Below are 20,859 nucleotides of genomic sequence, written 5' to 3' on the forward strand. Positions count from 1 at the left end.
TGCAGGAGTACCTACCACAGAGTAGAGGGGGGGGGTTCTGATGGCGTTGAGGAGAAAACGGAGTTCTTCCCTGAGTCTGCCACTCAGCAGGCCCGGTGAGACCCTGAGCCCCTCTTCTGGGATGATTCGATCAGTGATCTGGGTAGACGTGGCATCGGGCAAATTCCACACATGGCTTAGAGTCTGTACCTTCTGTTCTGTTGTTAATGTTCAGCCTCTGGGTGTGTCCCCCGTCCCCCACTGTGGCTGAGAACCCCTCAGGGGGGGGGACATCTGAGCGCCTATTTATTTATTTATTTATTTATTGATGTGAGCTCGAACTCACAACCCTGAGATTAAGAGTTGCACGCTCTACCAACTGAGCCAGCCGGGCGCCCTGGGGTGCCCTTTGAAACCCACCAGACCAAGTCCCCAATCCCCTGTCCATCGGGGGCAGGGGGAGTGTTCCTTAGCAGGCCGGTAGCTGCCAGGGCCCTCCTGAGGTTCTATCGGTTCCTCTAAGCTCCGCGCTGCGACACATGGTGTCACAGAAGGCACCGAGGTTACCTTCTGCACCCTCTGAGGGTTGCCGAGGGGCGTGCAGTGGGAGGCTGCCCCCACGCTTTTCTTCCTCCTCATCCTGCAGGTACGGGCTGCCCCAGCATGCCTCCTGACTTCAGAAATCCGCAGCCGGAGACCAGCGTCTGCCTCCTATCTACTGACGCATAGGCTCCCTGGCTCCCGGAGGAGGGGCGATAGGATAAGGAGGGGCAAATGACATCACTTAGGGCCCCCTCTCCTTTATCAACAGAGGAAATAAAACATGATAGCTAATCCTGATGCAGAAATTTTTTGCCACCATCCAAGACTTGCACACCGGCGATGCTAGCCCTACCGCACACAGGCTAACGCGGACCCGCAGCTAACGCAGGCTCTCCAGCTGGGCTCGTCTGCCATGCTGTAAGTCTGCACCTTGGCCTTTATCATCTGGCAGATGCAACGGTAGCCCCAAACGTTTGGAGTAGATCGGGATGCTATATGGAGCCTGTGGCAAGACTTAATAGGAGAATCACGGCAGAGACTGCTAGATGTTATAAATACGAACCAGCAACCAATATATAGTGCCGTTTCTCCCACTGCCAAGATTGGCGAGCCTGGGAACGAGGGGGTGGGAATCAAGGAAGTGCTTCTTATCATTGCCCCTGACCCATCTGCAACAGTTTTACTTCTCGTTCCTGCTACTGTGCTGGTTTAGAGGTTTTAGTTCCCTAGAAGAAACACATCCAGTATGGTCTGAAACCGTGTCCACTGAATAGGAAGCCACTCTTAGCTCCTGGAGTCACTCAGAACAGGTGATCGCAGTGTTCATGCTATAGAATGAGGACAAGCAGGAATACGGACGAGACACACAGGAGATCCCCTAAGGCGCCTTCTTCAAGTACAAGCCCGAGGGGGCACACGACAGAGCATTGCAACCCTACAGAGGACCGTCAAGGGCTCAGACTCTTCAGGAATAGAGACGTGAGCGTCCCCAGCAGGAAAGGCAAAAAGAACGTGGAGTTGCTAGAGAAATCTTAAGTGACAGGACCACCTCGCGGCTTTTGCAGAAATCAGGGCTGTACCCTCTACCTGTGTTTCCCTGCTGATGGTTTGCTTGCTTTTTCAATTCTCTCACCTCTTCTTTAGCATGGCAAAGAGGATAACGTGGTGGTGATGAATTCACCATGTAGGTCGTGGTATTGCAGAATGTCAGTATCAAGTTGGGATAATGGCTGAGCTCGAGGAATAAGGGTCATCACTGGGAGAACTTGAACTATACGCAGAGGCCCCAACACCTCACCTCCAACTAGGATAGCTAGCAATGTTTGTATGCATAGTTCTGGGTTGTACGTCGAGTAATTAAGTTATGCCAGGAGGGAGCATTTTTTAGAATCCTAAGAATGGAAGAAGGATGTTCGTATCTGCTAGGAATTTAAGGTGTACAAGGTTATTACTCTCTACATTACTTTTCTGTCTACTTAACATCCCCACCTTTTGGGAACTGCCGAAAATCACCAGGATTCACTACTCCAGGCCACAGCAGTATTGGGGGTAGAAATGCAGGTGACGGAAAGATGTTAACATCCAGTACAGTTGCGGAATACTGGATATCCTTGCTTGTCTGAGAGCTGTCACCTTTGAAGACTTTGGTTACCTTGCCCAGAAAAGATTCTTTGGTTCAACGAAATTGGGCTGATGAGACTGACCTCCAGGTTCTCAAGGCGTTTTCAGAAGGGATCTGAAGTGAAGCTCTCAGATTTGCAGGAGAAACACCCAAAGGTGGACTTCTGCTAGGTCATGTCTTTTTTTTTTTTTAAAGATTTTATTTATTTATTTGACAGAGAGAGACAGCCAGCGAGAGAGGGAACACAAGCAGGGGGAGTGGGAGAGGAAGAAGCAGGCTCCTAGCGGAGAAGCCTGATGTGGGGCTCGATCCCAGAACGCCGGGATCAGGCCCGGAGCCGAAGGCAGATGCTTAACGACTGTGCCACCCAGGCGCCCCTGCTAGGTCAGGTCTTAAAAGACAATGTTAACACGTCTCCCACCACCTCCACCCCTACCCTGGGGACAAGGATTCTAGAGAATCTCTTTGAGTTGCTGGAGAAGCGTGTCAATGCCAGGGGTCATTCAGGTGACCAGAACCAGTCTGAGTCTGAAGGCAGTCACGGAACCGTGTCCGAGGAAAGGGGGTCAAGGGTCACGACAGAAGGCCAGGCTGAGGGAATCCCGGGTCTGGAATCTGCTTCTGTGCCTGTCAAGTCAGACCGTTGGTCATATCAGGAGAGGCCCTGCAAGGGGGAAATGATAGAGTCAACGTAGAAAATACTCAGCATGGACGAGAGGAGGTCCTCTCCGTCTGGTGCTTTCGGAGGATTGCATAGGAGAGTGTGAGTTAAAGGATATCTTCTCTTGCTCTAGGGTAGTGTTAGCCGTGCTCAAGAGAACTGTGACTACAGCAAGTCATTGTGAAAGTTGTCGGAGATTCTCAGTTCTCGAAGGTCAGGGGAGTGTGGAAGAGAACGGGTTAATCTGAGGTGCTGTAGTTACACGGGCTGTCTTTTGTGTTTTTTGTTTGTTTGTTTGTTTGTTTGTTTTTTGGTGTTTTTGTTTTGTTTTGTTTTTTTGTGTCTTGTTTTTTTGGCTGTGGGGTGAGAGAAATTATCCCTGCGGTGAATTAGGGGAAATGACTGGAGAAGTGAAACACAAAACCAAAAGCCTTGTGCTCTTTGCAGGTTAAAATTTTTAAACTAACTGTTTAGAAATGTGTGTATTTGATCTTTGTTCACGGGCAAGGAGATGGGTTTTCTGAGAAGAAAGTGGCGTTTAATTAGTTACAATTTCCACATTGAAACCAATTTGCTTTTCTTGGAGTGTTTGCTATAAAGAATGCTTTTAGTATTTCATTAAAATGAGTTTCCTTGGTTAGAATTCAAATCCCCCGTAAGTGGCTGAGTTCCATCTGACTCTCTGTTGGGTGACCCCAGTGGTGCTAGATGGAGCTTCCAGGAATCGAGGGCCTAGCTCAGCTATCCCCAAATTCCAGCATCTGTGGCATCCTCTGGATAGTGACTCTTAGACCAAAAATGTAAGGTCTCACAATTTAAGTAATAAAAACATGATAAGAAACTAATCATCACAATGAATGTCTCTTATTAGTAAGAATAATATTGTTTGGAATATTTCATCACTGTGCCACTGTACTTCTCTGGGCTTGTCTCCTCTCCTGAAAACTGTGGGTAATAACAGCCCCTATGTCTGGGTCGTTGCCAGGATTAAATGAGACAATGTATGTAAAGTGCTTAGAACGCCCCACGGCTTATCGTAAGGGTACAATAACATTTCCACGTATTTTTTTTTAAAGATTCCATTTGTTTGTTTGAGAGAGACACAGAGGGAGAGAGAGCACAAGGATGGGGCAGGCGGAGAGGGAGAAGCAGCCTTCCCGCTGTGCAGGGAGCCCAATGTGGGGCTCCATCCCAGGACCCTGAGATCATGACCTGAGCCGAAGGCAGACGCCCAAGCAACCGAGCCATCCAGGAGCCCTGTTTTGAAGTATTCTTATTTCTCCGTCACTAAGTGGAGTGTGTGAATGTATATACACGTATACGCGTGTGTGTGTGTGTGTGTGTGTGTGTGTCCCCCTCCGGCTCAATCACAACCCATTTGTGAGGTGGCTTCCCATCTCTTAGACTCGTTCCACTTTGAGAAAATAGAATTCCTTATTTTTAATGGCTACGCGGTACTCCCATTATCTAGTTGTGCTATTTTTTTTTTAACCAAGCTCCTACGGTTGGGGAGGAAGTTCCTTTGCCCTTCAAGGTCCTCCTTGAGGGAGGATGACTCAAATTGACGTGAGATAGATTAACAGAAAAAGAAATTTAATAGCAGACCTATGGGGAATCACACAGACAGACTGCAGAAACAGAGAGGCAAACACGAGGCTTATAGGAACTAAGGAGAGGGGTAGGGTCTGAAAATAAAAGGGGAGAAAGACCATTAGCAGGAAGGGGGAGAGATGTTTGGAAAACAAAGGTCGCCCTGGTATGCAAATAAATTTTTTATGTAAAGAGGAATCTCTTGGGGAGCCTGGGGGCTCAGTGGGTGAAGCATCTGCCTTCAGCTCAGGTCATGATCCCGGGGTCCTGGGATGGAGCCCCACATCGGGCTCCCTGCTCAGAGGGGAGTCTGCTTCTCCCTCTGCCCCCCCCACTCTTAAGCTCTCTCTCACTCTGTCTCTCTCAAATAAATAAATAAAATCTTAAAAAAAAGAGGAATCTGTTTCAAGCTCTCATCCTGGTACAGGCAGGCAGTTGAGGGGGAGGTAAAGAGCTTTTCCAGCATCTGCTGGGTTCTGACTGCCTTTGACTCAAAGTCCTGTTCATGCCAAAGTGACCCATCTTGGGGCGGCCTGCCCTTCGCCCCCACGCTCATGTGGGACATTGAGTTTATTCCACTGGCTCACTATTATGACCGATACTAAAATGTAAACACCTCGTCTACACATCTTGAGGCACTCGTCGAGGTGTCCATCAACGTTCTGTCTGATCTCACTTACACATGAATCGAAGAAGGCCGAACCCACAGAAACACAGCAGGATGATGGTCACCAGGGGGTGGGGGGTGGGGGCAGCGAAGAGATGTTGGTCCAAGAGTACAAACTCCCAGTTAGAAGATGAGTAAACTTGAGGGATTTAAGACACAGCATTGTGATCGTAGTTAATACTCTATCACATATTTGAAAGTTGCTAAGAGAGGAATCTTGAATGTTTTCACCACGAAAAACAGTAGTTAAGTGATGTGACAGAGAGGTCAGCTGAGGCAGGGCAATCACATCGCCCTGGAAAAGTGTTAAACCAACACACTGGGCAGCTTACATTTACACAATGTTATATGTCACTTATACCTCAACAAACCTGGAAAACAGTTCTGAAAAACTGCAAGTTTTAGAAAATACATCTTTTTAAAAAAAAAAAACTTAATTACATTACTGCAGAAATTTGCTCACACAGTTTCAGAGAGTGAGGAAGCCCTGGGCTACCTGAAGATGACTGGCCATTTTCATTTTTAAAGCTTTTCCTTGGGGTCTAAGCTTTGCCTGGAAAGCAAGGACATCGTATTGCGTGGGATCATTCAGGAACATTCTAGGATACACATACACTACTGTGGAAAGACAGGAAGGCAGAGTCTCCCTGGCCTTTTGTGCTGGTCCCCAGCTCCCCCTCCCCCAAATTTCCGTCTAACTGCAGTCAATTCAGTTTTTAATAAGTTTTAATTTTTAATCAAAGCAATACTTACATAGTTTTCAAAAAATCTGATAGTGAAAAAAAAGGTATATAATGAAAAAGTAGTAAATCCCCACCCATCCTGCTCAACTCAGTTCCCCAAATCAGAGGCAAAAACGTTTACACCTGTCTGTTTGGTGGTTACCTCCTTTCTTCCTTAAGAATAGGCTTTTATTACTACTTTTTGACTTGATAAAGTGAGGGATTTTGACTTCCCGCTGTCCCAGCAGCCCCCTCCCCCCTCACTATGGCTGAATCACTATTTTTAAATCTCCTGTTGGCTACCTTGCTGGCTTTAATAATACGGTCCCTAAACCTGCCTTATTCTTTCAACTAGGGACAGAATCTGGACTTCCTTCTTCACTTCCTGCTTTCCTCCTCTCTGCCTGCCCAGTTGTTGCCTGGGCTGTGCACTGTCCAAGCGGCTAACCTTCCCATCCGGTTCTATCACCGTCATGAAGTCTTCCCTGCTTAGCTGACAGATTTGGTCTAAAAACGCAAAACCTTCACTTCTATTTCCATCGGAATGATTATTCAAATACGGTTCACTGAAGAGCTGAGCCGCAGCGAGCGCTGCACGTGCCCATCAGTGTTCAAGCTGATTCCCTCTCTCCCGCTCCTGGCAGCTGTTCAAAACCCGGCCACGTCTGAGGTTGCTTCCTATTCGAAGCCTGCTTTCCTCGTACAGTTCGAAATGTTCGTCTTCCCCTGCAGTTTCTGTTCGCCGCTGACTTGGCCTTGGGGATGAAGTCATGTGTGCCTTCCAGATCACGTTATTAATTTCCTCCAGCTTCTAACTCAGTCCATCTAATGGCTTAGGATTCATTCTATTCAGTTGCAAGTCTGTTCACATCTTATTCGAATTTGGAAGATTTGCTTTTCCAATCGGACCGTGGCTGTACAGTTGGCTCACCTTTTGGTCGTTAGTAACCTTGCCTCTTGTGTTCCCCCTTCGGGCATCCCGAGACCACCGGCGCTTCCTCACGTTCGGGCTGGTTTGTGATTTATGGCTGCAAGAACGTCTCAAGTATTTCTGAGGATTTTCAGAGTTTAAAGTTCTCTCCTGTTCCTTGAAGTATCTATTTCCTAGAGAATCACCTTTTCATTCGATCCTCGGCTTTTTTGGTTCTCCTGTAGGCTTTCCGCAACTGCTGATTTCTAGCCGCGCATATCCGTGGAGAGACAAGGCAGTGCAAAGGCAGCCCGGCGAGTCTGCATGTGCGAGTCCACCGGCCGCGGTGCTCTCGAGCCGGCGAGCCAGGGGGTGGAAGCCAGCCAACCTTCGGGGACCCCCGAACGCCACCAAGTTAGTTGCTCTAAATATGTACCTGCAGGCGGACGTTGAGCATCACCGAGGCCACCATGTAGAAGTAGGGGAAGTTGGTGCGCAGCCGCCAGGCCAGGTCGAAAAAGGTGATCAGCGTGCGCGTGAGCCCCTTGCAGAAGGCGCCGTAGGAGCCACGGGTCGCCGCCGAGCGCGACAGCCGCACCCCCAGGGCCGACAGGGCCGCCACCGCCGCCGCCGCCGCCGCCGCTGCCGCCATCGGTCTGGCGTCGTCTCCCAGACGGTGCCGGGAGCCCAGGGCTTCCAGCCGGCTGCGCCGACCCACCGATGGACGGACCGAGAGACGCGCGCGGGAACAGCCGGCGCCGGGGGCCCACTGGGCGGCCGCAGATGCCAGCCGCGCTGCACCGCAGATGTCTTCCTTCCCCGCCGCGGCGATCGGCAATCGCTGGTGCTCCGCCGGGGCCGCGGCACTGAGCTTCCTCGGAGTGGGCGGGGCGCTGGAGATAGCGAGCCCCTGGACTGGGAAGGGAGGGGGTGGGGGTGGGGAGGCGGGGACCCAAGGCTGGAGGCAGGGGAGGGAGGGGGAGGGGCACGTGGCTTTCCCGGGAGACCCAGCTTCCTCCTCCCGGTGGTCCTTTTTTTTTTTTTTTAATGTTTTAAATTTTAACGGAAGCAAAACGAAACTTGCACAAAGCGTTAGAAGAGTTCCTTCGTAAACATGATCTTGAAAAGCTTAGAAGCGTGAACTCGTTTCCTGCTGCCTCAAATCCCTTTAGGAATTTTTTCAATCCTCAACTGTGAGCTAGCATGAACACACAAAACCTATTCATTTTCTCAACTGTAATTTTACAGTGCACCTTCTGCTTGAATGATTCAAGCGACTTCGGAAATTTGGTTTTAGATCTTTAGTATTCTTCTAATGGGAAAAGTTACACAGACAAGTTGTTTGAAATTTTCAACAGCACAATTAGAACAATGGGAAGCAGATTCCCTGCTTAGTTTCACATTCCTCACCCCGCCCCCGCCACGAACTACCGTTCCGTTTTCTGTATATACTTTCAGACTTGATATGTTCATACAGTGCTCTTACTATGTCAATAATGTATAACTACCTCACTCTCTTGGACGACCGATCACTACCCTAACATGTATGCTGATGTTCAGTCATTTATTTAACCAGTCCCCTGTTGATGAACATTCTCAATGTTTCCAGTTTTTCTTATGCCAAACGCTGTTGCAGAGAACATCACTGTGCGCATGAATTTTCAAGTGGCAGAAAAGAATGAGGAATATAATCCTGTTTTTATTTATTAAAACAATCATATAAACATATTTAGTGTTTGAGGTCAAAAAAGGTTTACTTCTTCATACATGTGGTTGATCAAGAAAGTTTTGAGACTAGGGCTGTATACAGCATTGAGTGTTAGTCTTGGAATTTTTTCACCAATATAAAAGGCAATAATTACGACTCATTAATTCTCTAATTTGCATTCATTTTAATTATCAGTGAAACTGAGCAACTTTTCTAAATTTCTTAATCTTTCAGTATTATTTTGAAAGACTATTAACAGATTGGTATATGTTTTTATCCATTATTTACATATATTAATAAGCAAGGCACGTATACATATATCACAGACAAGTCACCAAACAAAAAATGGAATCATATACATACTGCCCTGACAATTGCTTTTCTTTTCAGATTTTATTTATTTTATTTTTTCCATTTTTTACTTAAATTCAATTAATTAACATATACAAGAGAGCAGGGGGAGGAGCAGACGGAGAGGGACAAGCAGAACCCCACAGAGGGCTTGATCCCATGACCCTGAGATCATGACCCCAGCCGAAACCCAGAATTGGCCACTTAACCTGCCAGCTGAAACCCAGAATTAGCCACTTAACCGACTGATCTACTCGTGCGCCCTGACAGTTGCTTTTAAACATGATATATCTTGCATGTCTTTCCATGTTGATACCTTATGGGCTGTGTATTATTCCTTATGGATGGCCAATAATTAACTGATGGCTATTTGGATGGTTTCAAAGTTTTCACGAGCATAAACAATGCAGAGATTAATATCTTTGTGTGCATATCTTTGAGGGCTTCTCCGATTTCTCTGGGATACATCTGAGAGGTGGAATTCTGGGATCAAAAGGCTTTCATCTGGGGTGCCTGGCTGACTCAGTCGGTAGACCATGCAAATCTTGATCTCGGGGTTGTGAGTTTGAGCCCCACATTGGGTGTAGAGATTACTGAAAAATAAAATCTTAAAATAAAAAGGATTTCATCTGTTTATGGACTTTGATACATGTTAGAACTCCATTCCACACAGTTTGTACTAATGTATCCATGAACACTTTCAATTTTCCTAATAATGGGCATTGATTTTCTTTCAGATCATTAACATTCTAATAGCTGAAAAGATATCCCACTGTTTTAATTTGCATATTGTGATTACGAGCAAGGTTAGACATTATATGTGCATATATCTTTGCACATCTGTATGAAAGAAATTACTGTCTCAAAGCTTTGCAGTCTTATTTTTTTTTAAAGTAGGCTCCATGCCCAGTGTGGAGCCCAACTTGGGACTAGAACTCATGACCCTGAGATCAAGACCTGAGCCGAGATCAAGAGTGGAGCACTTAACCAACCTAACCCAGGCGCCCCTGCTGTCTGATTTTTAATCAGTATTTCCAATTCCCCAGTAAAAAGGTTGTACCAATGAACACACAGGCTAACGGGTCCTGGAGCCCCCAGGAGCAGCGGTGACAGCGAGGAAGGGAATAGGCAGGCAGGCTTCTCCTCTCTTCCCCTGTCTCCCTGCCCCTCTGGCTGCCCAGGTCCTGGCCCCTTTGCTTATTTTTATATTACAATTTTTGCCTAAGGCAGGCAGAACAGCGGAAGCAGCCTGAAAATGATAAAATCTCAACCATGGCCTTGGGAGAAACCAAAATAGACAAAATAGCCTATGGTGATGCATTAAGCAAAGGAAATGCCTCCCCCCTCACATCACACACTGACTATAAACAGCAATAGGCTAAAACTATTGTCTTTAGGAAATTATACAAGTCTCCTGGCTCTTCTTTCCCACAATCGAGTGCATATACCTCGATTCTTCTATCTGCTATCCCACTCTTAATACATAGGGGAGGAATACATTTTTTAAACTGCTATATTGGTCTAGAGATAATAGATTCAAATGTAATCAGAGGCTTTTGTAGAAGACACCAAATGGAACACAGGTGTTTACCTTTCCAAATCAAATAGAAACAATGAGAAAGAAGTGCAGAGTAAACTCATTCATAAAATTAGTGGAAGGGGCGAGGATAAAGGATCAAGAGTTCGAGAAATGCACCGAATGCACACATGTGGGCTCCATCTGAAAACCAATCGGGGCCAGCAGATCTCAGGCAAAGCCTGGGTGGGGCCGAAGCAAAAGCCGGTTTGGTGGAGGAAGCACCCTGACTCTCCAGATATGGAGAGTGGGAGCGGGAGGATGGCATCGAAGGAGCTGGTTATTTAAAATCTATCTGAAGGGGGCGCCTGGGTGGCACAGCGGTTAAGCATCTGCCTTCGGCTCAGGGCGTGATCCCAGCGTTATGGGATCGAGCCCCACATCAGGCTCTTCCGCTATGGGCCTGCTTCTTCCTCTCCCACTCCCCCTGCTTGTGTTCCCTCTCTCGCTGACTGTCTCTATCTCTGTCGAATAAATAAAATCTTTAAAAATAAATAAATAAATAAATAAATAAATAAATAAATAAATAAAATCTATCTGAGGGGCACCTGGGGTCCCAGTCAGTTAAGCGTTGGACTCTCGGTTTCAGCTCAGGTCATGATCTCACGGTCATGAGATCGAGCCCCACATGGGGCTCTACACTCAGCATGGAGTCTGCTTGTCCCTCTCCCTCTGCTCGTCCCCCCTCCCACGCACTGTCTCTCAAATAAGTAAATAGAATCTTGAAAAAAATAAAAGAAAATCTATTTGAAAAATGGCTGAATAAGTGCATTTCCACCCCCACCCCACCTAGTTATCTCCTGGATGAAAATGGACAATATTTCTCTAAAGAAATTGGGTGATGTGCTTGAAAGGGAGAGGGCCCCAGAAGGGGGGGATGGAATTGTTGCCTGTGTGGTACAGAGTAAAAATAGCGACAAATGTTTCCCCTCCCTGAATCTGGAACTTTGCATGGACTTTGCAGATCCTCTCATTAAGAGGTGGTCTGTTTCTTTTTTCTCGAATCTGCCATATGACTTGCTTTGGTCAACAGGACATTGGCCAAAATAGAGCAACCGCGAGCAGGAAAGGTGCTTAGGCATCGGGGCCTGTACTCTTGCTAGTCTTGGAAGCCTGCTGCCACCACATGAACAAAGCAGATGAGACTTATGCCCCAATCGTCCCTGTAGCCCCAACTGATGGCCAACCCATTCCTAGAGGTCCTGTCACCCAGGCCGGCAGCAGCAGCTGACCACAGACGTGTGAGAGTCCAGCTGACACAAGCACGATGGTCCAGCCCAAGCTGCCAATGGCCAACAACTGTTAATGAAGTAAATGGTTGTTTTAAGCCTCTGAGCTTCGAGGGGTTTGTTTCACAGCAAAAGCTCACTGATAACCATGCCCCAGAATAGAGCTACAGAGTAGAGGGGCAGTCAAAGTGATTTGGTCAACAGTGATCTTTGATAGTGGTTACTAGATCATGGGGGCCCTAGGACTGAAAGAGAAGCATGACCCATCTCATGAAAAGAATTCTGGCAAACGGGAGCGCCTGGGTGGCTCGGCGGGTTAAGTGTCTGACTCTGGATTTCGGCTCAGGTCTTGATCTCAGGATTCTGGGATTGAGCCTCGAGTGGTCAGGCTCCCTGCTCAGTGGGGAGTCTGCTTGGGTTTCTCTCTCTCCCTCTGCCCCCTGCCTCTGACTCACACACACTCTCTCTCTCTCTCTCTCTCAAATAAATAAATAAAATCTTTAAAAACAAGAAAAGAATTCTGGCAAACAGAAAGTTGGGTCACCATGATAGTGTCACAGCCCCTCAGATCATATCCTCAGAGTCTCCAGGATGAATTGGAGACCAAGGCGGCTATGGAAACATGATAATTATGTCCTATCAATCTTCCTAGCCATCCCCCAAAAGAACCTGCAGTGATTTCCCAAGGTAACTGTTCAGAGGAGAAATAAAAATCCACACTGTCCAGGGATTATTGGACAATGGCTCTGAGCTAACACTAAGCCTGGGGACTCAGAGCAACACTGTTGCCCGCAGTCAGAGCAAGGGCTAAGGAAGGTCAAATGAGAAATGGAGTTTTGGCTTAAATCCAAGGTATGGTGGGCCGAGTGGGTATACAAAGTCACTCTGTGGTAATTTCCCCCGTTCCTGGCTTTTCAGTTGTAAGAGATGGAACCAGCAACTGCACAAACCCGTCAACGGGCTCCCTGACCTGTACGGTGAGAATTTTTCTGTTAGGAAGGGCCAGCTGGAAGGCTGGAACTTCTTTCCCCTTCCAATGGCAACAGCAAACATATATATCACTTATTTTGTCTCGGATACTCTTCCAAGCACTTTGCATACATTAACACATGATTCCTCAAAACAACACTAAAAAAAAAAACCCAACAACATTGCAAAGTAGACATATCCTTGTACGCCACTGACAGAACAGGAAATTAAGGCATTGAAAGTTTAAGTGACTTGTCCACGGTCATTACTAATTGGTGGAACCAGAATGGAGACCACAGACTGGCTCCAGAGTCCATGCTCTTAAATGCTATGCTCTCCTCTCGGAAGAGCAAACCAGAACCAATACTAAAGGCCTGCAGGACTTCCAGAAATTAGGGCCACCATCAAGACTAAAAATTCCGGGGTAGTGATCCCTAGCACATCCCTGTTTGACGTACCTATTTGGCTAGTGAAGAGTACAGGGGGATCTTGAACTAGATGTGGTAGATACAGCTTGGCCGGAGACACGTGGAAGGTCCATGAGCAGGGGTTCACTCTCCTGGTGTGACTTTGTCTGCCACACTGCCTTCCTTTCTCCGCCCACAGTTGTGGTTTCATGGGGACTGGAACCGACTGACCTGTGTCCCCGCTGAACTCATTTGTTGAAGTCCTAATCTCTAGTATCACAGAATGTGACTGTATTAGGAGATAAGGCCTTTAAAAAGGTAATTAAGGTCAAATGAGGTCATTGAGGTAAACCCTAATCCAATTGGACTGGTGTTCTTCTAGGGAGAGGAGATGAGGACACCGATAGGCCCAGAGGGAAGATGGTGTGAAGATACATGGAGAAACCAGCCAAAGAAAGAAGCCTTTGGAAGAAACCGACTCTGCCAGTGTCTTACGTCTGACTTCTCAGCTTCCAGAACTATGAGAAAATAAATTTCTGCTTTTTAAACCACGTCGTCTGTGATAGTTATGGCAGCCCTCGCAGACCAATCCAGGGACCTCTCCATAACCAGTTGTCTTAGGGTTCTCTAGAGAAATAGAACCAATAAGCTACATGTAGATATATAAGAGATTTATTATAGGGATCATGTCACACATAAGCTTATGGAGGCCAGGAAGTTCCACAATCTACTGTCTGAAAGCTGGAGAAGCAGGAAAGCCGGTGTTTGAATTTAGTCCGAGGCCAAAGGCCTGAGAACCAGGAGCTTCATCCAGTGTCCGAGGGCAGGAAAAGACGGACATCTCAGCTCAAGAAGAGTGAATTTTCCCTGTCTTCGCCTCATTGTTCCATTCAGGCCCTCGAAGGATTGGTAGCTGCTAGCCGCCATCGGTGAGGCGCTGTCTCTTTACTCAATCACAGATCAAATGCTAATCCCTCCCAGAAACACCCTCATAGACAAACCCAGAATAATGTTTTACTAGCTATTTGGCCTCCCTCAGCCTGGTCAAATTGACACAGAAAATAACTATCACACCAGTTGTTTGAAGAGGAGGTGGTTCAAAGCTATGTTAAGTCATATGACAGCAAGGCCCCAGCCAGAAGCCTACGGGTAGCCCAGAGGACAGTAAGGAAGTAAAATCTTCCCTGAGAACACAGTTCTGGTTTTTTTTAAAAAATTATTTAACTATTTAAGGCAGAGAGAGAGAGAGAGTGCACGCACGCAGGAGCCGGGGGGAGGGGCAGAAGCAGCCTCCCCACTGAGCAGGGAGCGCGATGTGGGACAGATCCCAGGACCCCGGGATGATGATCTGAGCCGAAGGCAGCTGCTTAACCAACTTAAGCTGGTTGCTGCTGAACAGCCACCCAGGCGCCTCTGAGAACGTAGTTCCAAGTGGTGTATCTGCTTGTTCACTTTGCTTGGGAGGAGAGCTGCCCTAAGGTATGGCTCTACACTGTTTGATGTTCAGGGCCTTAAAAAGAACAAAATTTACAGTATTGGTGAAAAATAATATGTGGTTGGACCTCCAGGGATGGCCACAGAGTATAAACACAGTTGTGTTCCCTATAAATGCCCAACAGAGGTCATCGACTGCGATGAGGACTCAATAACCACGTGAACGAGATGACTCGCGTAAGAGTGTCAGCTTTTCCCCCAGCCACTCTGAAGCTTGCTCAGGGGCCCAGGGACAAAGTGGCCATGGTTGCAGTGACGGAGGCTTGCCGTGGGCTCAATCACAGGTATCTGCCCTCACCGAGGCTGATCTCGCCATCAGAACAGTTGAGTGTCCAATTCCAACCCGCCAATGGCCGAGGCCAGTGCCACACCCCCAATATATACATTTTCTTGCGGTGGGAGGGGCCTCCAGCCAGCCATCTGGGGGCAGGGCGGTGACATCGGGCCCCTTCCATTGTGGAGGGGACTGTGGTGTGGCTTGATTGTAGCCTCTGCGATCGTAGAGGTCTGATGGTTAGTCGGTCTACCAGGAGAAACAACCATGACTCCACGGAACCGAATGGATGTGGAGACTGCAGTCGAGCTATTTAAGACCTAAGCTCCACACGTCACTGGACCAACAGGAAAAGTGCGAGTTTGACTGGTGTCATTGACCCTGATCGCCGAGGGATGTATGGTTGCTCTTCGTCCAGGCAGGGGGGATTAAGCCTGAGACTGGGGGCCCCTCCTCATCCCGCGGTGTTCAGTGGTCGAAGGTAATGAAAGGTGACAGCAACATCATCCAGGCAGCACTGCAAAGGGCTCACATCTCACAGAAATGAAGCTTTACGTCGGTCCGCCAGGCAAAGAGAACTTGGTAGCTGAGAAACTGGCTGAGGGCAAGAGAAAGCAGAAGGGGTAGTAGAAGAAAAGTTCTAAATACCAACTATGGCCTTGTCACTAGTTTCAGAAACAAAATGGAAGTAGCTGCTCATTTTTCCCCCTTAATTTGGGGTGTGTGTGTGTGTGTGTGTGTGTGTGTTGTGGGTATGTCAACATATTCTCTTTGCCCTGTCCCTTATATAGGATATGTTGATGGTAGTTGAACTTCACAATTTAGTCCACAAATGACAGAATATCAGTACCTGATTGTGACAAACCTAAAGAAAAATGAACATTGAACCACAGTCTTTTTTAAATTTTCTTTTTTTTTTTAAAGATTTTATTTATTTATTCGACAGAGACAGAGACAGCCAGCGAGAGAGGGAACACAAGCGGGGGGAGTGGGAGAGGAAGAAGCAGGCTTATAGCAGAAGAGCCTGATGTGGGGCTCGATCCCAGATCGCCGGGATCACACCCTGAGCCGAAGGCAGACGCTCAACCGCTCTGCCACCCAGGCGCCCCTAAATTTTCTTTTTTTAAGTAAGCTCCACGCCCAACGTGGGGCTTAAACTCCGGACCCCCAAGATCAAGAATCATATGCTCTACTGACTGAGCCAGCCAGGCGCCCCTCAACAATCTTGACTTTAGAGCTGGATGTGATAATTCATGAGACATTGGGCATTCCCTGTTGGGAAGAAGTTGGGAATGATTTGTTTTGTACAAGGCATAGCTGTACTATGTTCAGTAGGAGCATGATATTGTGGGAGAGGAAAAGTTTTCCCTTTCTCCCTTCTAGATTCGTTGCCTAATCTAATCATTAAATCGACATAAGACAGATTTACAGGAGAAAAGCAAATTTAATTTCATACATACAGGAGTTCCTAAAAACACAAGACTCAAGGAAGTGACCAAAGCAGGCAGCTTTTAGACCTTTTAAACAAAGAAACAATAAATTTGTGAAGAATTGATGAGCCAAAGAAATTCGGGCTTAAGGTAGTAAATTGGTGAAGTAACAGGGTTTGTTTATAAAGCCTTCTTGGCTCTGAATTCCCTGCTTCTGGTGATAAGGATGCCTTCTGCCTTCCTGGTACAGGGAGGGTACCTTCCACATGGGAGACTGATTTCCTGTTTTCAGGGGGACAGAGGAGGGTCAGGGTGTCCTTGCACTGGCTGCTTCTTAAGTAACTTTCTTCTTTCCCTCCCCCTGCCTCCCCGCTCTTAAGTAACTTTAGTTCAAAGTAATCAACATGCCCAAGTGTCACATTTTGGGGCAGCCTGCCCTGAACCCCATCTTTTTTAAAAAAAGTCATCCTTACACCCAGCGTGGGCTTGAACTCACAACCCCAAGGTCACGAGTTGCATGCTCTACCAACTGAGCCAGCCCGGCACCCCTGAACCCCATCATTATTGTTGCTATCATTGTTGTTATTCAGAATTTCAAGTGTGGAAAAAGATTATATATGCACTCATCATTATTCGAGTCTAAACTAGTACTGAAAACATGTTGGAGGCCACATTTTCGGGTAGCAGAACTCTTTTCTTAATTTAAATGGGAAAAATAAGAATGCTTCCCATCTCATCCAAACCAATTTTCCCGAATGTCACTAAAACACCAAAGGTTTCTGCAAAATATAAAGCACGTATAACCCAACCATCTAGCTATTTAATATTTCATGAACTCAATGGCTTACAGGTAGGCAGTATGATGCATGATGACAATATCGTACAGTATGGAATATGAATTATACTCTCCTTCCACACTGCAGGAAACAGTCTGTAACATACATAGGATCAAGTCTTAGGTTTGCATTTTACCTGTTTTATTTTGTAAAGTATCATACTGTAATGTAGCAGTGCGGTACTGAAGAAGAGATAAACACACGTATCAACGGAACCAAATACAGTCCAGAAATCGACCTACACACATATGGCTAACCGATATGTTACAAAGATGAAGGAGCAATTTGATGGAGAAAGGATAGCCTTTTAGCAAACATGCTGAAATAATTGAACGTCAGTAGGCAAAAAAAAAAAAAAAAGAAAGAAAAGGAAAAATTACATCTTGACCTAAAAATGGCACCTTATTCAAAAATTCATCCAAACTGGATTATAAATCTAAATGTAAGACATAAAGCTGTAAGAATTCTTTTTCAAAAGATTTTATTTATTTATTTATTTGTTTGTTTGTTTATTTATTTATTTATTTATACTTTTTTGGGTTAGTTTCAGAGGTAGAGTTTAGTGATTCATTAGTTGCATATAACACCCAGTGCTCCTTACATCAAGTGCCCTCCTTGAAGCCTATGACCCAATTACCCCATCCCCCCCACCTCCCTCAGGCAACCCTTGGTTTGTTTCCTAGAGTTAAGAGTTTCTTATAGTTTGTCTCTCTCTGATTTCATCTTATTTTATTTTTCCCTTGCTTCCTATATCTATCTATCTATCTATCTATCTATCTATCTATCTATCTATCTATCATCTATCATCTATCTATCTCACCTCTTCTTTATCCATTCATCTGTCAATGGACATTTGGGCTCTTTCCATAGTTTGGCTATTGTGGACATTGCTGCTATAAATTATTTATTTTTTTAAAGATTTTATTTGTGCATTTATTTGAGAGAGAGAGAAAGAGTGAAGGCAGGGGAGGAGCAGAGGGAGAGGGACAAGCGGACTCTGTGCTGAGTGTGGAGCCCGATGGGGGGTTCCATCTCACCACCCTGAGATCATGACCTGAGCCAAAACCAAGAGTCAGACGCTCAACTGAGCCACCCAGGCGCCCCAAAACTGTAAAAATTCTTAGAAGCAAGCACGGGAAAAGCTGTGTGTGACCTGGGATTGGGCAAAGAATTTTTATGTGTGAAATAAAAGTATGATCCACAAAAGAAAACAAGTGATAGATAAGACTTCATCAAAATGAAACACTTGTGTTCTTGAGAAGTCACTGGTAAGGAAAAGAAAAGACTGGGCATTGTCAGGAATTGTACAGACTCTGAAATTTTACCCTCCTTATCAGCCAAAAGGTTCACTTGTTACTGCTTCATGGATATTGGCAAAAGACACGAGATTCCCGAGTGGGAGAAAATGACCTTATTCCTCCTGGCAAAGCAAGAGCCGGAGCATCTGAAGAGTGCTCATGCTGGTTCCTCGTGCTCCCAAAGTCCCACGAAGGTGACGCAGCCGACCTAGCATGGGTGTCGGCACGTGCAGTGGGCTACATTATGGGAGAGGAACAGCAAGCTTGGGGAATTCGCTGGTTTTATAGCAAGTGGAAACAAGCCCTCTCTGTGTCAGGGAAGACATCACCTCATCCCTCAAGGCCGTTTGCCGTGATGCAAAAACAATGCCGAGAAATGGCCAGGCAGAGAGCAGTCAGGGTCTTCCAGCCTTGGCATGCCCGGAAACAATGTGCGAAGGCACTCACGGCCCGCGGTGGACTGCCTCTCCCAACGCGGCTCCCTTTAGCCCATCACATTCTCAGCCAGATTTGAGGTTTTATATCAGCATGCCACCCTGATTAATCAGACCAACAGAGTCCGGGATTGAGTCTGCTTAATTTGCCTCGTAAAGGATTTTCAAGCTCATCCTTGCCTTCCAGAGTCCTGGTCTCGCCCAACTCGGCCAAAGTCCCGGGGGATCGCTAGCACCTCCTTTAGACTGTGAGGATATAGTCCAAGTACCCATCACACATGAGGGAGCTTCGACTGTCCTGATGATCTTCCGTGTCCTTGTCGATAATTCCCAGGGGCAAGAGGTGGGCCAAAAAGCAATCCCTGTCCCCAGTGGAGAGATAATCTGTGCTCCCCTCCCCCACAGACAAATATAGAGCCCAAAGAGGCACAGTTTGGAATTTGTCGTCATCATCCCGTGCGTTTGGTTCAGCCACATGGGCGGTGCACTAGGTATTTGCAGCTTTAATCCATACATGGCCTAACCCAAGGCCACTCGAGTGTCAGAAAAGCCTCTGACTTGGGGCTCCTGGGTGGCTCTGTCGTTAAGCATCTGCCTTCAGCTCAGGTCATGATCCCAGAGTCCTGGGATGGAGCCCCGCATCAGTGGAGAGCCTACTTCTCTCTCCCTCTCCCCCTGCTTGTGTTCCCTCTTGCTGTGTCTCTCTCTGTCAAATAAAATCTTAAAAAAAAAAAAGGAAAAGCCTGTGACTTGACATAAGATGGAAACAACGCTGCACTTCGTCATGTGTTTACACAAGTTCATTTTCAGAGGCTGCTATCCATGGCATCAGGAAGCATAATAAATAAATAAATAAATAAATAATAATCTCAGACCAGCGTGTTGCTGGTGACAATGTTTTCACAGCACGAGGAAGGGGACTACAAACCCGGCAGCCACTGTGTGACTCAGGTGGCAATGTCGGATCTCGGGGGCGAAAGCAGGGTTCATGGCCCCCCACCCTGGCACCTTTGGAGGTCTGAAGGAGTTCTCTCCCAAGGTACTGGAGTTGGCACTTTTCACATCATCGGCCTCATGGTCGGTATGTGCCATCCCAATACCTGTAACTTCGTCTTGTCTTCAGGCATCCCCGGCTGCTTTCACCCTCATCATTGCCAAGAGATCCCCTCCTGGGGACTGCATTCAGTGACCAAACTGCCCTACTGAGGTGTGGGGATGGACCCAGAGGAAATGGAGTCAGACACTGTTCCGGGGCTCGGCAGTCTCAGACACTAATGCAGTGTGGAATGTGCATCAAAGACTTTTGACTATTGGCCCATTATGGGTGACGCTTGTGGAGAAAAGGTGCACCATTTGCTAGGCTGCAAGTGGGTTGAAGAGCTGGGAGTCAGCTGATCAGACTGCAGCAGCAACACGTGACCTGAAAACCTATCAGAAGTGATGAGACATTGGGACGCCTGGGTGGCTCAGTCAGTTAAACGTCTGCCTTTGGCTCAGGTCAAGATCCTAGGGTCCTGGCATCGAGTTCTGTGTCGGGCTCCTTGCCCAGTGGGGAGCCTGCTTCTCCCTCTGCCTGCAGCTCCCCCTGCTTGTGCTCGCTCTCTACTCTCTCTGACAGATAAATAAATAAATCTTAAAAAAAGCGATGAGACCATCCATAGCCCTGGGAGGTACAGTCCAAAGTCTGATGTAGTCAAGAGGGAGCAGGGTTGGTGGGCAGTGCAATGTGGCCTCTTTGTTGCAAGAGTCACAAGTCTGGCTTCTGCATCAGAAACATAGGGTCCTGTGCTTTGTGCCCAGTCCCTGATGGAAGATGTGTTGCCACGTCTGACGGCAATCTGAGTAGCGTAGGCTTGATCAGCAGCTTGAGTTTAGTGGGTTTCACTGGAGAAAGGACCTTTACCGTGGGCATCTCTGTGAGTGACCCGACGGCCCCATAAGCGCCCATAGTTGCTTTGCACAGTTTGTGACCCCAAAGAGAGGTGTCTTTTTTTTTTTTGTAATCTCTACACCCAACGTGGGGCTCAAACTCATGACCCTGAGATCCAGAGTCACATGCTCCTCCAACTGAGCCAGCCAGGCGCCCCAAGAGAGGGTGTCTTTAATCTGCCAGTCTGTACTCTTTCAAGTGGCAGATCAAATGGCTAGGCCATCGGCAAC

At 47.0% G+C, this 20,859-nt stretch overlaps 1 protein-coding gene across 1 annotated transcript; it reads right to left on the reverse strand.

Annotated features, from left to right (window-relative positions):
* Window positions 1–5,760: 5,760 nt before the first annotated feature.
* Window positions 5,761–7,549, reverse strand: LOC123787089 (small integral membrane protein 10-like protein 2A). The gene has a single exon (XM_045789546.2). It carries the CDS (start codon window positions 7,343–7,345, stop codon window positions 7,118–7,120), a length of 228 nt encoding a protein of 75 aa, XP_045645502.1. The 5' UTR covers window positions 7,346–7,549; the 3' UTR covers window positions 5,761–7,117.
* Between the last annotated feature and the right edge of the window lie 13,310 nt (window positions 7,550–20,859).

Source organism: Ursus americanus, chromosome X (assembly GCF_024610735.1).
Source record: "Ursus americanus isolate L20-20 chromosome X, mUrsAme1.1.p, whole genome shotgun sequence".
NCBI lineage: Eukaryota > Metazoa > Chordata > Mammalia > Carnivora > Ursidae > Ursus > Ursus americanus.

Coding starts and splice junctions, on each gene's coding strand:
- LOC123787089 (XM_045789546.2), bottom strand. CDS start 7,345: ATGGCGGCAGCGGCGGCGGCGGCGGCGGCGGTGGCGGCCCTGTCGGCC.